This window comes from Melitaea cinxia, chromosome 10, assembly GCF_905220565.1.
Source record: "Melitaea cinxia chromosome 10, ilMelCinx1.1, whole genome shotgun sequence".
In the NCBI taxonomy this organism is placed as follows: Eukaryota; Metazoa; Arthropoda; class Insecta; order Lepidoptera; family Nymphalidae; genus Melitaea; species Melitaea cinxia.
Genome location: NC_059403.1, coordinates 12,125,717 through 12,142,590, shown reverse-complemented (window position 1 = coordinate 12,142,590; position 16,874 = coordinate 12,125,717). Strand labels below are relative to the sequence as shown.

General features: G+C 29.8%; 1 protein-coding gene across 1 annotated transcript in view; it reads right to left on the bottom strand.

The window, feature by feature from the left end:
• LOC123656834 (testis-expressed protein 2) overlaps positions 1-15,932 on the bottom strand; it is a 34,183-nt gene extending 18,251 nt beyond the window's left edge. Inside the window, exons 1-7 of the mRNA XM_045592453.1 lie at positions 15,759-15,932; positions 14,516-14,956; positions 14,326-14,432; positions 13,689-13,833; positions 11,830-12,341; positions 8,260-8,347; positions 954-1,107 (exon numbers count right to left, since the gene is read on the bottom strand). Of these exons, the coding sequence (XP_045448409.1) occupies positions 954-1,107; positions 8,260-8,347; positions 11,830-12,341; positions 13,689-13,833; positions 14,326-14,432; positions 14,516-14,956; positions 15,759-15,777 (1,466 nt within the window). The 5' untranslated portion in view covers positions 15,778-15,932. The remainder of the gene's footprint in view (positions 1-953; positions 1,108-8,259; positions 8,348-11,829; positions 12,342-13,688; positions 13,834-14,325; positions 14,433-14,515; positions 14,957-15,758) is intronic.
• Positions 15,933-16,874: the final 942 nt, after the last annotated feature.

Sequence of the window (16,874 nt, the reverse complement as noted above, 5' to 3'; positions counted from 1 at the left end):
CTTTACTCATTATTTAATGAATTGTCGTTGTGAGTTTAGTTTACATTTATATATCAAAAGCTTATTTCGTGTAATGTGATAAATGAGTACAAAATGTCTACTTCAGTCTCCAGAATTCTTAAAAGAAAAAAAAAATCAGAAACAAAAAATTGTTCAAAATTAAAAAATTAAAACAAAAATAAGAAGCAAAGAATTGTTCAAAATTAAAAACAATTTAAAAAGTTTGACAATTAAACTAATATTACTAAAAAAACAAAACAAAGAAAATCGTTATTTTAAAAAATATACTAATAATATATTCCTTCGAAAGCAATCAGCGAATGATAAAACGGCGTCGAAGCAAAGCGGTATCGATATTAGTATGGGTTTATATTTAATTCTAAATTTATTGATCATTTTACATTTAGATTTCTATGATTTCAGTCCGATGTAGTCTCGCAGCCCGCCGGTGCCTTAATTAGAACGCATTAATTTAGTTACATTTATAACCTAAATTATACTTGACTTGAAACAATTATTATTTTATTTATTATTTCGTATTCACGTTGATAAATATTCGTATTTACATAGACCACTATTTTATTATAAATTATTAAATAACGTTTTACAGGTACATAAATTTTACTTACACATAAATCGTAAATAAAATTATTTACTACAATATTAAGGTTAATTCTTTATAGAGTACCCATAAACTAAAAGAAGACTAATAGTAGACTATAACAGTTATTTCGTCTGTCAGAGGACTGTGCCTAGTTTTTGTAATTTACGTTTGGCACGTAAATACAACAATAAAATAAATACACCTATATTGTTGAAATTAAAATTAATGGAGACGTGATTATATCTTGAGTCTTATATCTCTTGTGTCTTGGACGAAATTTGACTTTTGTAGCAGTAACCAATTGGTTTCTTAGTTTTAGTTCAGATGTATAATAATAAAATACACTTACCGCCTCTTAACAAGACCCTCAGGGAGCAGTATAACTTTAGCACCGGTGAGGTTGTACAGCCGATGTTGGTAGAATGTGACCTTCTCGATCTTCTCGTCCCATAGCGCTCGTTTGGCGACCTTCGTTCTTGTGTATGATATCCGCAAATTGCAGCCTAAAATTTTATTTCATGAGAAATCTAGACAAATAATAATCAATATTAGCTTCGCCTAGCTCAGACATAGCTTTTGGTTGAAAATGTTTTAAATAATTGTGTTTACTCGCAACTGAAAAAAAAACCGACTTCAATTACATCGACGAGTAATACAGCGTAGATCGACGACAAAATAGTCAAGTAACTACGCGTTATCAAAGATTACTCAAAAAGTAGTTATCAGATCTCGATAAAATTTATATGTGACCACGGGATGAACATCAGCTTTGGATTAAATTAAAAATTATCAAAATCGGTACACCCAGTAAAAAGTTATTGCGAATTTTCGAGAGTTTCCCTCGATTTCTCTAGGATCCCATCATCAGATCCTGGTTTCCTTATCATGGTACCAAACTAGGGATATCCCCTTTCCAACAAAAAAAGAATTATCAAAATCGGTACATCCAGTAGAAAGTTATGCAGTATAATACAACGTAGGTCGACGAAAAAAGCGTCAAGTAAAAACGCATTATTAGATATAACTAGAAAAGTAGTTGTTAGATTTCAAATAAATTTAAATGGGACCAATTGGCACACACCACCTTTCGATTAAAACAAAATTTGTCGAAATCGGACCACCCGGTCAAAAGTTCTGATGTAACATACATAAAAAAAAAATACATCCGAATTGAGAACCTCCTCATTTTTGGAAGTCGGTTAAAAACGGTTTGTTATATAACACTATAGTGGCAAACAAGTATACGGTTCTCCTGATGGTAAGCGATTTATCTTAATCTATGGTCGCAACATTAAGAGCATTACAAGGGCGGTGCCGATGATAGGTGCTCCCGTTGTCAACACAACGCATCCTCGGGAGCTTTGTCTACATTACTTACGACAGGAACACAATACTAATTAAGAAAAGTATTATTTGTAGCTGTGCGTCTTGTGGCGTAACCACATTTATAAACTTTATTTCCTCGGGCACAACTGAAAGCCATTTAATCTCAATCAATCAAACTATATAACGATTTATATTATTCTACGAACATATTACTTTTTGATATTTTACTATAATTTTTTTTTTAAAAAAACGTGGAAATTTTAATGATACTTCATTACATTTCCACTACAGACTGTAAGATTGTTTAGACAGGTGTTCTAAATTTTAAACATGATATTACCTACTACGCTCTCCCTCAACGAATAATGAAGATATTTCGCCACTTTGAAATGCCTTGTTGAAACGGAATTGTTTTAAAATCATAAATAGTTTTTAACTGACTTCCAAAAAAGGAGGAGGTTCTCAATTCGACTGTATTTTTTTTTATTTTTTTTTTAATGTATGTTACATCAGAACTTTTGACTCGGTGAAGCGATTTCGACAAATTTTCTTTTAATCGAAAGGTGGTGTGTGCCAATTGGTCCCATTTAAATTTATTTGAGATCTAACAACTACTTTTCGAGCTATATCTAATAATGCGTTTTTACTTGACGCTTTTTTCGTCGACCTACGTTGTATTATACCGCATAACTTTCTACTGGATGTACGGATTTTGATAATTCTCTTTTTGTTGGAAAGGAGATATCCCAAGTTTAGTAACATGATAAGGAAACTAGGATATGATGATGGGATCCTAGAGAAATCGACGGAAACTCTTGAAAATCCGCAATAACTTTTTACTAGGTGTACCGATTTTGATAATTCTTTTTTTGTTGGAAAGAAGATATTCCTAGTTTAGTACCATGATAGGGGAACCAGGATCTGATGATGGGATCCCAGAGAAATCGAGGGAACTTCTTGAAAATCCGCAATAACTTTTTATTAGGTTTACCGATTTTAATGATTTTTAATTTAATCGAAAGCCGAAGTTTATCATGTGGTCACATTTAAATTTCATCGACATCTGATAACTACTTTTTTAGTAATCTTTGATAACGCGTAGTTACTTGACTATTTTTTCGTCGATCTACGTTGTATTACTCGTCGATGTAATTGAAGTCGGTTTTTTTTTCGTTTGCGAGCAAACACAATTATATTACATCTCATTTTTACAATTTCTTGCGTATACGGTGCGACCGTAGCTTTTTACAATACCCACACTTTAAAGAGTGCTGTGTGATAAAACTTATTGCATATGAGGCATGTGAATTATTTTCAATCTTATTTATTGTTTCTATATTGTATTAGAGTGCAAAAAAAGTAACTAAATAAACATCTGTCTATAAAAATATTTTTGTAAAAATGAATCCCTATGTCCCTTCATCAAGACGTACTTTACTTTAAAAAGGCTTTACCGAATTCAGTCCTATTTTTAACCATCTGCTTCGATCGAACTTTTTTTTTTAACTCCTTGTGTTCTTAGATAGATGACGTTAAAAAAAATGTGTTGTGTAGTGCTGTGTGGTTACGGCAGTAAAGAATATAGCCACCCTCTCTCTAAAAACTTGTTTTTAAAATGTTTTATACTTTTAATTTATTATTTCACAAATAATTTCGTAACTTCTGTACTAGTTTTGTTATTTTAAATGATGTTTATTAGTTCTTTAAGTTATTAATTTTATACATAGCAAATGTAAAAAAAAAAACTTATCATTACCATAAGCAGTTTAAAAAAAGTCGTCAGTCAAGTAATAAAATATGTTATTTATTATACATTATTATTTTAGCAAAATCAAAATAAAAAATAACTTTATTCAAATAGCCTTTAAAAGCACCACCGAATCGTCATCTCATAAAGAACAATTTTAAAAGTGAAGCTACTGCCGATTCAGAATCCAGATTCTGCAGAGAGAAACCAGCCAAGTGCAAGTCGGACTTGCGCACCGGGGGTTCCGTACAAACAAATATATTAAAAATATTTTTATTATATGATGTAATTAAAATTTTATGGTTTTCGTAATTTCTACTTTATCTGTGCTATAAGACGTTGCTTCGCACCAAATTTCAAGATTCTGAGTTCACGGGGTGTACCCGGTAGGTTTTGATTCCCTTGCGAGTGTCAAAAATTTGCAGCATAAACGTCTGTATCTTTTGATTGCGTTTGTTTTAGAAGTTTGATTTTTTCACAGTTCTAAGTGACATTAGACTTGAATATTTGGTATGAATTTCAGCTTGATACCTTCACGCTTTCCTGAGAAAAAGGGTCTTGACAGACAGACGGACAACAAAGTGATCCTATATGTAAGGGTTCCGTTTTTAACAACTTCACAAGAAACTCCGTAATGACTATATTTTATTTAATAAATTGTATTTTCAAACAAAATTGTTAATATCTCGCATGAAATACAGTGTCACTAAATCCATACATCATTATCATTTACGTAATCCTAGACCGAACAATAACCTAAAGCTATTAATTACGTTTTAATATATATAAACTTTAAATCTATTCTCAGACAATTGCAAAATCGTCTGTGGGATTTTATTATATATGTGAATACCATAACCTAGAAAGGAGACGCTTACTTAGCGCAGTCAGGAACTGAGAGTTACCATTTTGTCATTCCTTTTCGTGTTTATACGGCGGTTATTACTATTTATATCAAAGTAATCGATATTCTTGTGAATGTATATATATATTGTTATAAATATATTGTGACGCAATTTTTATCCTATGAAAAACTAGCGCGATAAAAAGTAAAATTCATAATTCAATCAAAATCAAAATTTAAAGAGAAATATAATAAGTGGTGTTTGAATATAATTTGAATATGAACACTGCGACATATTAATCCTTCAAATACAAAAATCTTTGAAAGATTAAGTTCACACGAAGGCCGCCGCGTGTGAAAGAATTAACATGAATTGTAATGAAAAATCGAATACATTAAAATATGACAAGAATATTTGACATAAATAACGTTATAAAAATCTGAGTAACTTAAAGCCAAGTGTGCTTTACATAAGAAGTCGTTATAGGCTTTGAAAGATAAGCTAGAGGCAGCTCGATGAATATTAATGAATTTATATTTGCTTTGAATAAACAAAACAACTTATGCTCTTAAATATTCATGTTTATCACATCACTTCATTATGAAGCGTGTTTAAAATATTTTCGCATATTCTACATATTAATATAAAGTCATCTTTGCGATCAGTCTGATGCGGTTTCTTTAAATAGTAACATCTTCATTGTTTATTGATCTTTATAATTTTTTTAGCCGGTACGATATCAATGTCGATTTTTCACATGTTAATTACGCCCCAATAAAGGTGTACCTATACAAAAATTCAGCCCACTAGGAATTTTTAAAAGGCCTAAAATGACTAGACTATATGAAAGATTTGGTATTATAGTCTAAACGTTTTGTCAATAAAGCGATATCTGATATAAAAATTAATTATTCAGATAGAATCTCTTTAGGTTAGCGCGTTTAATAATGATCTGTAGCGTAGCGTTTAATATTTTGACGCATCTATTTGTAAACAGAGAACAAAGACTTAAGAAATAAATGAGTGTAACAACATAAACAAAAATTACAGATATTTTTCTAAGAATGTCTGAACTAAAATTAAACAAGCACAAAACAAGTGGATTTGTTACGTATACCTAAATAAGTAATTAGTTCGCACGCAACCAAACGACCTAGGTATTAAAATATTAGTTTGTTATTACGTTCTGTAATAATTGCTTTTAACTACCTATTTTAGGGGTTTGTTTTCACTGCTGTCACTGCGTACGTACAAACAAATAGTTTTCAATGTCAAACAATAACGCATTTAGCATTAGGATAGGTATAACAAAAGACTTTAAGGACCAAGAAAATTAAATTTACAAACTACGTACCTAAATGTTGATTTAATTTTAGATTCCCGTGGTCTATTTTTATAAATATAACTTAAGAAAATAAATCATCGACGTGTAGAAATCACAAGAAAAAATAAATAAATATAACTTGAAAAGGTCATGGAGGCGTAGTTATTTATAGTAATAATAAAACTGTCCCGAATTTTATTAAAATTACATTTTTTTTACGAACTTTCTGGAAGACCCGCGTATTATTAATGTCTTATGTACCTCATTTTTAATCATACTTACAAGCCATCATTTTGCAAAATAATGTATCATTAATATGGATATAACTCTTTTTAAATTTACCGCATACGTATAGTAAATAATTTCGCAAACTATACTCTTGAAAAGAATTTCAAAGTTCAAATTTAATTCCGTATTATTTTATTATAGATATTTCAATATCGTAGACATTTTAATTACAAAAACAATTCAATGAAAATCATTCGTTTAATTACTTTTTAATTATATGCTGTACTTTGTAGTAATATTACAATACTAGCTACTATTATTTAATAATTGATAGTGGCTCTATAGGTATTATATAATAGTTTATGTGAACGCCTTAGGGCCTATTTTAAAATTTGTGGATAAAGCTAGTTGACAGTAGACTTATATGAAGAATACAAGTTATAGAATAAATAATGGCTTCAATGTAAGGTAAGTTTAATGTAGTTATCACCCGTAATTAAAGTTACACGTAGACTTTACAGTTATTGTATATGTACTTGAAATATGGTGTATACTTTGTTGGTGTTCTATAAATAAATAAATAGATAATGAATCAAAAACGGATTCTGTCATCCGTTAAATAGCGTTATCTACAAGTAGTGAAACAGGCCCTCAATCTCAAGATCTACCGGACCGATATAACGTGACATGATTTATAGGGCGGATTATTATTCATAAGTGTCAACATAGTTAAGAAAGTGTCGTTATTTAAAAAAAATATATTACTAGATTATATTATTTATAACACTATTTTATCGTATCGATACATATATACTTTTTTTAAATTAAAGTAGGCTCAAAAGCACTTTGAATGTAACAACTTCTAAAAATATCGACCATTGCGTCTGCAATAAAAAATTATTTCACAGTCCATTCAAGTTTAAGTACATCGTTTTAAACTGGTGTCATCGATATTGATATAGTTTTTTCAATTACTAATTAAAAGTAACAAATTATTATTTTGTTTACCCTAATGGAATTTACTTATTTTTTTTATTGTATAGTATTTTCTGTATTTATACAATATACTTGTATTAGTAAACATCTCTTGTGTGTTCTTTTGACATTCAACGTACTTTAATATTAGGTAGGAATAAAAATGATTACTCGGCATTGTAATTACAGTAAATCTCTATTTTTCCACATCCAGATTTAAATGTATGATAAGAGATACTCGTATACAAACTGTTGTTTATTATTGATTTAGATAAACGTTCAAGATAATAATGGAACGTATTTAAATTGGACTTTTGCTGTTCATATAATTGCTGTTATGTATTATTTATGGCTATACAAAAATAGGGCACAAGCGGTCAATTATTTTTATAATTTGAGTAGGTACTTACGTATTTATGTAGACTGTGGATAAACGAATCAGATTTTAATCGAATCATACATCTTGATTTGATTTGGAATCGAATAATTCGAACAATTGCAATACTATTATTTATATATTTAATGGGATATTAAAACTGTTTGTCGATATTCATTTTGAGTTTCCAGTATTTAAGCATAGTTGCAAGCGCCATGGTCACCAATTTCCTTATGAACTATTCGAAGGTTTTAGATTAACCAAATTAAAAAAAAAATTGCGTTATTGCCTAAAAATAAATAACCTATGCCGATCCGGTCGGTCCGTTTATTATTAGGTTTCAGATCCCTAAATTTCATTCAAAACATCTAGTAAAAGCTGACTAGATACATTTTGAGGTTAGGTAAGAAGTAGAGTAAAGCAGTTTTTCATTTATCTTTTCAAAATACACAACATAAACTTTAATCGTACGAATAAAAAAATTGACTACTGGGTTTTATTATTCTCAAATGCGACAACTTTATCCGCGATAATCATTTAAAAAAGTAGATGTCAAAGTTAGATTTTCATAAAATTTTAGGTCAGATGCAGCTTGTCGACCAATCATGGAAATGTCTTTCATTAAACTACGACTACTTAAGTTTATCTTTCAATAAATTGTATTTAGCTGGATTTATTGTTTATTATAATGCGGTTGTTTCACCTAAAACATTCCTTAACATATTTTTTATAGTTGCGCTCTTAGTAACCGTACGATGAGTTGATCTTTGATTTTATTACTGTTGTTTAAAGGGAAGTACATAATTATATTGTTTTTAGTGTGAATTAACTTACCCTCTAGCTTCATGAAGGCCGTCGTTGTCTTATTTATATGGTAGGTGTAAGGATCATAATCTGGATACCTGTAATGGTTCATCCATCCCTGAAAAATAACTTGAATTAGTATATTTAACATTTTCATGAAATTTGCTTAAGAAATTTATAAGCCGATTGGGAATTTAAATCACTGTAGAAATCCTGTAGAATCACATAAACTTCATCAAAATCGGCCCAGCAGCATAATAGAACGCCAGTGACATAAATAAATAAAAAATATTTTTTGTATTTACATACAACAACAAGCTGTGCCCGCGACTTCGTTCGAGTGGAATTTAACAAAATTATTATTGTTCAGTTCGCAGTCATAACATAAAAAAAAAACTAAAATAAAAGTAGCCTCTTGGTGCTCCTTATTAAATCAGCTACCTGCCAGTGAAAGTCCCGTCAAAATCGGTCCAGCCATTTCAGATATTAGCCGGAACAAACAGACAGACAGAAAGATAGACATACATTTTAAAAAATGTTATTTTGGTATATGTACCGTGTATACATATGAATACATATGAATTTAGTAATAAAATAATAATTAAAAAAAAAAAAAAACAAAAAACCCGCCTGCGTGAAGAACAACTAATAGAAAATCAACTGAAAAAGCTGGAACAAGACTGGCATGAAATTGAAGGATAAGTCAAATCATTCTCTCTTTGTGCATGTCTCCGACAGCATGTTATGTACGACGTTGCATAAAGTTTCGAAGGACTACCGTAATAATATATTTTAAATGTACAGCACAAAATTTTTGATATTGTTTCTATTTATTTCGCTGACTTTGTGTGCATATTGAATTTTTATCTTGTTCCAGCTTTTTCAGTTGATTTTCTATTAGTTGTTCTTCACGCAGGCGGGTTTTTTGTTTTTTTTTAATTATTATTTTATTTATGTCTTTTTAGTCAGACAAATTACGTAATCGGTTCAATTCATTAAAACAGTTTACATCATGTGGTTGATTAAGTAATTTTTTAGGGTCAAGAGAACTGATAGCAAGCCCGGAGAAAGATCTCACTCTGCTCAAAGCAATGTAAGCCTGACCTTTAGCAAATAGGTGACTGCTTAAGTCAACAACTATTAGTTTTAATATAATGAAATTATTATTAAAATTATTTGTTTGTATTTGGTATTATGTATTTGTTATTGATTTTATTAATGTAATTGTAAATTGGTGTGATATTTATTAATTTTTAATTGTATATTTTTTTTAACCATTGTATTTTATTAGAAAGGCTACATACACCCCGAAGTTGATCGTCGCCTAGGAGGCGAGTTTGGCATGGCATAGGCGTGGGAAAGAGCAAAATTTACATTTTTTAAACTTGAATATTGTATTTCTTTATTAGTATTACGGTAATAATAATCATGATATACTTTTTTAAAATGCTTGTATTGTGCCCTTCAATTTGATACCCATATTGTAGTATTCGAGAAAAAAAATTTTTTTTTCATTAACTACAATGGCTTCGCGCAACCGCCATGTTTGATTTTTTTTTAATGTCACCTATATAAGAACACTTGGGCAGCTAAGACGAACCTAACGATACCTCGATAACGTAAATCCGTTCAGTGGTTCTGGAAATATGAGGTAGTAAAGAATATTACATACAAACATACATACATACATACATACATACATACATACAAGATACGCGCGAAAAACATAACCCTTCCTTGGCAGTCGGGTAAAAAGCGGTTATCTTAATGTTGCAAACAGACACACCAATTTTATTTATTTGTACCTATAGATTACAGATACAAATAATTTGTCGTTGTGTGTAGTAATTTGGTAATCGATGTGTGACTAATAGTGGGTCATTATGTTTTCGATTTTGTAAATAGATAAAAAATTAATATCTCATTCTATATTTACTCATAACTTTAGATATATAAAGTGTATTTTGAAATAAGTAATACGTTAATAACAATAATTACAAAAATTACTGCTGCGGAAGGAACATTAAACTGAATGAACTAAAATAATTTTAATGAGGCTGAAAATATAAATGATTACTACAATTTGTCGACATGTTTGCGCAGATGCACAGCGACTACTTTTTGTGGTAGTGATCGTGGGTTCGATCTCTACATATGACAAATTGCTTTGGCCATAAACATGTATGTCGATTTCTAGGTCTTTGATATTGTGTTGTTTTATATGTTATGTACTTTCATACAGTGTTCACATTACGATGGAAGCTGAATATTTATCTAAGTACTGCACATTTTTAATTTCTCTAAAATGTAATTTTTCAGTAAATGAAATCAATTTTCATTAAAAGTAACCGTTATTGTTACGTTGCATTTTATTATAAAGGTTGCATTGTATTATGTGAACAATCGAAATATTATTTTAAATGAAAAATTTGTATTTAATGGCAAAATTTGTAGGTTCAGGTTCTATAATGAATACATTTACTCCGTTATACATATGTTGGCTTCCTTACTAAAAAATACAAATAAAAAAACTTTCTTTTTTTTTTATTGAGAAATGAATAGATCTCAATAGTAAACTACTCATTTCACACAATAGATTAGAGACACAGTTAAGCTGTATGGCGAACTTGGTATGAAAAGATCAGCTTACATTCGTAGGTACACTCAGCTCTCTTTTACTAAAATACTAGTCGTTTAATTATTCAAGAAATTAGAAATAGCTTTAAGCGTATAATCGCTTTGCTTTATTTTATTTTTATGTTAATCAAATTATTATAATTATTCATTTTAGAACGTGTTCCAAAAGTCTAATATAAAACATTGCATTGATTCATGTTTGATATTTTCAACACTGTTAAAAATACGTTGAGTGAAATAAAATCTCCGTTTCGAAATATTTACGTAAAACTCACCAAAAAAAAAAAAAAAAAAAGTTATAGAGAACAACGCTGAGAGATAATTATGCCTCGTTCGCTCTTACTCTTACCGAAGTATACTCGAAAAAGTATGGAGAATATGGGCCAAGCACATTGTAGTAATAATTTCATTGAAAAAATATATGAGAAACGGAAACAAGTTACAACCCCCACTTTGATTTATCGCTATTATTAATATTGTTACTGTCAAAAATTATTTAATCTCCCTGTTTTGAGCTATCAAGAGTCGACTATACTAATTATAAGTAATATGTACCATTACACCACAGCTGCTTTGTATATTTTCATGTGGTCTGGTTAGAAGAAACGTTTTATTAGAGTTTATTTATTTTCTAAGTTTATATACAATTAGGCCTGAGCAGGGATGCGAGTTAGCCACGACGATCTTATAGCGCAGTATTAGAGACAATATTGTCAGTATCCTACTTAATCCCTAATAATATTATAAGGGTGAATGTAAAATTGTTTGTTATGCTTTCAAGCGAAAACTACTTAACCGGACCTCATGAAACTTTGTACACATCTTTTTATTAAAAAAAAAAATCATTGCGAACGAAGCCGCGGGTAAAAGATAGTAGGTTCTATTTTAATGGGAAAATAACGTAATAGCCAAAATTGTGTCATCCACGCGGTCATATATAAAATAACCAAAAGTAGTACGTACCTCGTATTTCTTAAGCGGCCTATGTTCCTTAACAGACGGTATCGTGTAAGTAAGTGGAATAGAATTGCTGCGGTTCAACTGAAAGAAACCTTTTCGAGGCTCATCGCTGAAATAGTTATCCAGTACCCATTCCTTCAAGTTACTCGCGAAATAAAAACACCATATGCCAAGTAAAAAACCATTCCAAACATTGCAATTTGGAAATAATATATAGTTGAGTAACAGGAAAATAGTTAGAAGGTACATTGAGAACTTCAAAAAGTATGTTTTTGGTTTCATTGAAGCTTCGTTTTTTAGTAAATTATTCTTGCTGGGTGGAAGACCGAAGTTGGTCGGCGAGGATGTGGCAATTGGTTGTCCAAGACTTGAATCGTCTCGTTTTTGATTCTTAACATCGGTTTCGATTTGATTCAAATCACCGAAAGCGTCTATCGTGTCTTCGAGAGCCTCTACACCGGATTCCACTTCCAAGCTGTCTTGTAATTCTTTTGTTAAATCAGATTCGCTGCGATCTATAACAATTGTTTAAAACAAATACCGAATGATTACAAAAAATACTTACAGCACTTATTTTGTAGAAGTTGTAAAGATATCAATTCATCATCATCATCATCATCATTACAGCCTATACAGTCCACTGCTGGACATAGGCCTCCACAAGTTCACGCCAAAAATAACGTGAACTCATGTGTTTTGCCCATAGTCACCACGCTGGGCAGGCGGGTTGGTGACCGCAGTACGGGCTTTGTCGCACCGAAGACGCTGCTGCCCGTCTTCGGCCTGTGTATTTCAAAGCCAGCAGTTGGATGGTTATCCCGCCATCGGTCGGCTTTTTAAGTTCCAAGGTAGTAGTGGAACTATGTTATCCCTTAGTTGCCTCTTACGACACCCAAGGGAAGAGAGGGATGGCTATATTCTTAAATGCCGTCACCACACAGTATATATTTTTAGGTATACAGGCCTAATACTAAGGTGCTACATTTATATTTAAAAACAGAGGAAGACCAAAAAAAAAAAATTATAATCTTGACTAACTTTATAGTAATTTGTATAAGGTTACGAACTAATGTGTGGTCGATATCGCGAAAACAGCTGGTTAATTAGTTTAAAGATTTACTATAAAAAATTTACGACGTAGAAACATAAATAAATTTTTATAACCCTCATTGATTGTTAAATTTTTACAGTACGTTGTGTAATTTGTATTACATGATATATACCGCTATTCAATACCGCCCCTTTTCGTCTACCCATCCATATTTTATAATATCAATTTGTAATAAAAAATATTAATAACTACATAATTTGTAAAAATACTTATTTATCTCTTTATATTAAATGTGATAAATAGATACACACTATATAACACTGGAAGCAACACTACTAAGTAAATGGATTAATAGTAAGTAAATGTGTAATGAATAGCAAGAGGCAATCAACCATAATAACAATTCTTCTTTAAGTGCAAAGATCTAACATAGTTTGTAACACTAATTAATATTTTCCTAATAATATTAAACATACTTTAATTCAAAACTAACATAAAACTAGAAAACGCAAATATACACGTACATTTATACTTTGCTTTACACTATGAGAAGATGTAAAAACAAAAGTAGTACAACTTGAGAAAGATGTATAGAGGCAATCTTTTGTATGGCTATTCATAGAAAAAGTGGTTAGGAAGTGTAAAAATTATTGTTATATAAATAAGAATAAATTACAATAAAATATTAAAAGCATACATTCCAACATTAAAGATAGTATATATAAGCCATAAATGTAATGTGTAAATGATGTAAACAAAAAAAATAATAATGAGTACAAAAATGAATATAATTATAAATTAATTAACTCACTTAAATTCTTATGTGTATCCTCACTGGAATCTGAATGATTTTTAGTAGCGTTTAGTTCTTTACACAATTCATTATCTGTGGGTTTGGCTGTTAGGGGCTGAGTCATGTCTGATAAATTCTGCATACTACTATCTAGCGATGACACCTGTTGACAACACTATCTTTTAGCATTATAAAAATGAGTATTACCTTTATTGAAAAATAACTTATTTTATACTTAACTTTTTACAAGAGAAATTACTACTTATTATTGTATACTTATTTCTGTAAATTTTTATAGACAATACTAAATATTTTTTATGTCAGAATTTACGGGACTTTTAAATATTTTGATGATTTTTTTTAATAAGAGTAAATATATCTTTAATTTTTGCAGCACAATTTTTAATACCATAAGTGCTTAACAAAAAATTGCCTGGAATCTGTGTCTGTATGAATCATTTTTACAAAATATCCTTCTTCTATTACATATATAATTTACCTTATTAGCAGAGAAAATAGATTAGAAACAAATGGTAATAATGAAATTACCAATGCTTAAAATAGATAATTTTATTATTATATTTTTCGTCCAGAAATTGTAGATATAAAATTTAATGGTACAATTTTTTTTTTGTATATAACAAAAATAACTTACCTGGTTATCAGTATCACCCATACTTTGTTGATCACAATCTTTCATGACTGAAGATTCTTCAGAATCAGACGTAGAATTTTCTCTTGGTAAAACTTTTTCTTTTGTTTCTGATAAAAAAGTAAAATAATTGTTTTAGATAGGCTAAGAATACAATCAAAGGTTAATTAAAAAAATATATATTAATGTTAACCTTCTACAGAGCGTGTCTTCATGTCTTCAACAGCTTGAGCAATTTTAAATTTAAAGTCATGAAATATCTTCCATGTCTCATTAGCTTCCTTGCCTTCTGGGATGACTTCTGAGGCACTTCTCTTACCAAGACGATTCAAATACTCCTTCATAGGTGAAGAGGTAACCTCTTTGGGTGTTACAGGACTACGGTTCTCTTCAGATTTAAGTTCCTGTTTAACATCTTCAACTTTTTCTGTTAGTTTTTCTGTTCGCATAGATTTGAAGTATTTGTCTATTATGGAGGATGACCTTTCCGTTTTCTTTGGACTTGCACTCTCAGTCTTGACTGGTGGATCAGGTTGAGGTGTCGGGGGATCATCCTCACAGGCTTGGAACAGCTCTTCCAACTCTTCATTATTTGCATTGTATCTAAATGACAGTGATGTGTTTGGGGATTTCCCTGGAATTATAAAATTTATCTAATCACCTGTCCCATTATATGGCACTTAAGAGACTTTATTATATGGTAAAACAATACAGAGCCTAAATCATTACTCCATTTTAGTGTATACGGCTAGTCTTTAGGTTAAGTTATTTTAATTAATTTTGTAACAAAATTATGTCTGCATTACGATAAACAATCACATTTTGAAATTAGATAGGTTAGGGTAATTTTTTTTTGTAACGAAATTATGCCGATAAATGGTCAGATTTTGAGCTTAGATAGTTAAGTCAAATATTTTTTTTATTCGACGGGTCATAAATAATCTAAAAGAATTACCGTGTATACTGACATAAATTCTATTTAGAAATATACTACTTTCTTCATATTTAGCTCAACTTGAAAAATCAAACAAATAAAATTTATTTTCATGGTGCTATTAATACCAAATTTGAGCCTGTGGCTATTAGTTAGGTTGACTCATGTTCTAATAACTGAGCCTTATTTAATTGAAAAATAAAAAAAAATTGGATGATTGTATTTAACAAAAGAGGTCAACAATAAAAGAGGAATCTTTTTATTGTTAAGCATTACGAAATAAAACAAGACGTCAAAATACCGATCTTTATAACAATGTATAACTACAAACTTATTGTTTGTTATCACTTTTTGTTGTCAAGGAACAAAATAAAGTCACGAATTAAATTTTATCAACATTGAGAATATTAATATAACAAAAGTTATGTTTAAGAAATTTACAAAAGAATGCGTCTTATAAAATTTGTTGTATAAAATAATAAATCAAGTTAGTTATACGTACCTGCACCTGAAACCTCCATATTTATATCCAAACTTTTGTTCTACATCACTTTTACGTTCACTTTTTCAGTTTTTTTCGTATTGTAAAAATCACAATATCAAATAATATACTTTATTATATTAACTTTTGCCTATGTTTCACACAACTGTGTTTAAGGAAACAGTTCGTATTGAAATATATACTTATTTGACGTTTTGGTGGTCTCATGTCATTGTCAAATTTTCATTACTTTCAAATTTTCCGATTACGTAGTCACAGATATTAAAATTTATTAAGACTTATAAAAAGCAGTTTTCTGTTTCTCTATCAGAGTTAAATAATTAATACGGAGACGTTTAAACAAACCCAACAAGTGTTTATTTCCTGTAAAGTTTACTTTGTTTCTATTTAAAACAACCAATCTAATTATTATAAAACATTTCGTAAAATATCGAATGAGAAATTATCGATTAACTTATTTTTAAAATAAATCGATAAGTAACTTTAGATTAAGATTTTTGTAAACAATTAATTAATTGTAAAAGACTAGAATATTAAATATAACATTTATTGAAACAAAATTTTTGGCTGACTTTTTATTTCTCAAGTCAACTTTTCCATAAAATAAATGATTCATGAAAAACGAGAATGCTTTAAAGTTTATAACTTTATACCACACGACTAAAATAAAACTTTTTTAGTAATAGGTCTGTACTGTGTCTTAAATATACAAAACGCAACTGGCTATGAGAGAAAGAAAAAAAGAAAATGTGTGCTCACACCTCTATCTCTTGTTTGGCTTACGTACCAGCTTACTTTTAAAGTCAAATGTGCGTTAAAAAGTTTTAAACAAAAAAAAAAACGGAATGTTTAGGCTGATTTTTTTGTAGGTACTATAATAAGAATTTTATTTTTTTTATATAAAACGATTATTCATAATTCAAATGTCGATTATAAGAAGGTCGATTATTATAAGAATCGATTATTTTACATCCCTAGTTTGACAAGTTTGACAATTGCGACGATTTTCACATTTGCATTTGCGATTAATGTAGAAACAGCAACATTTGTGTTTTTGATTATTGTTTCGCTACGACTTATTCTTTTAATCCTTATTTTTAAATGGTTGTTTTCAAT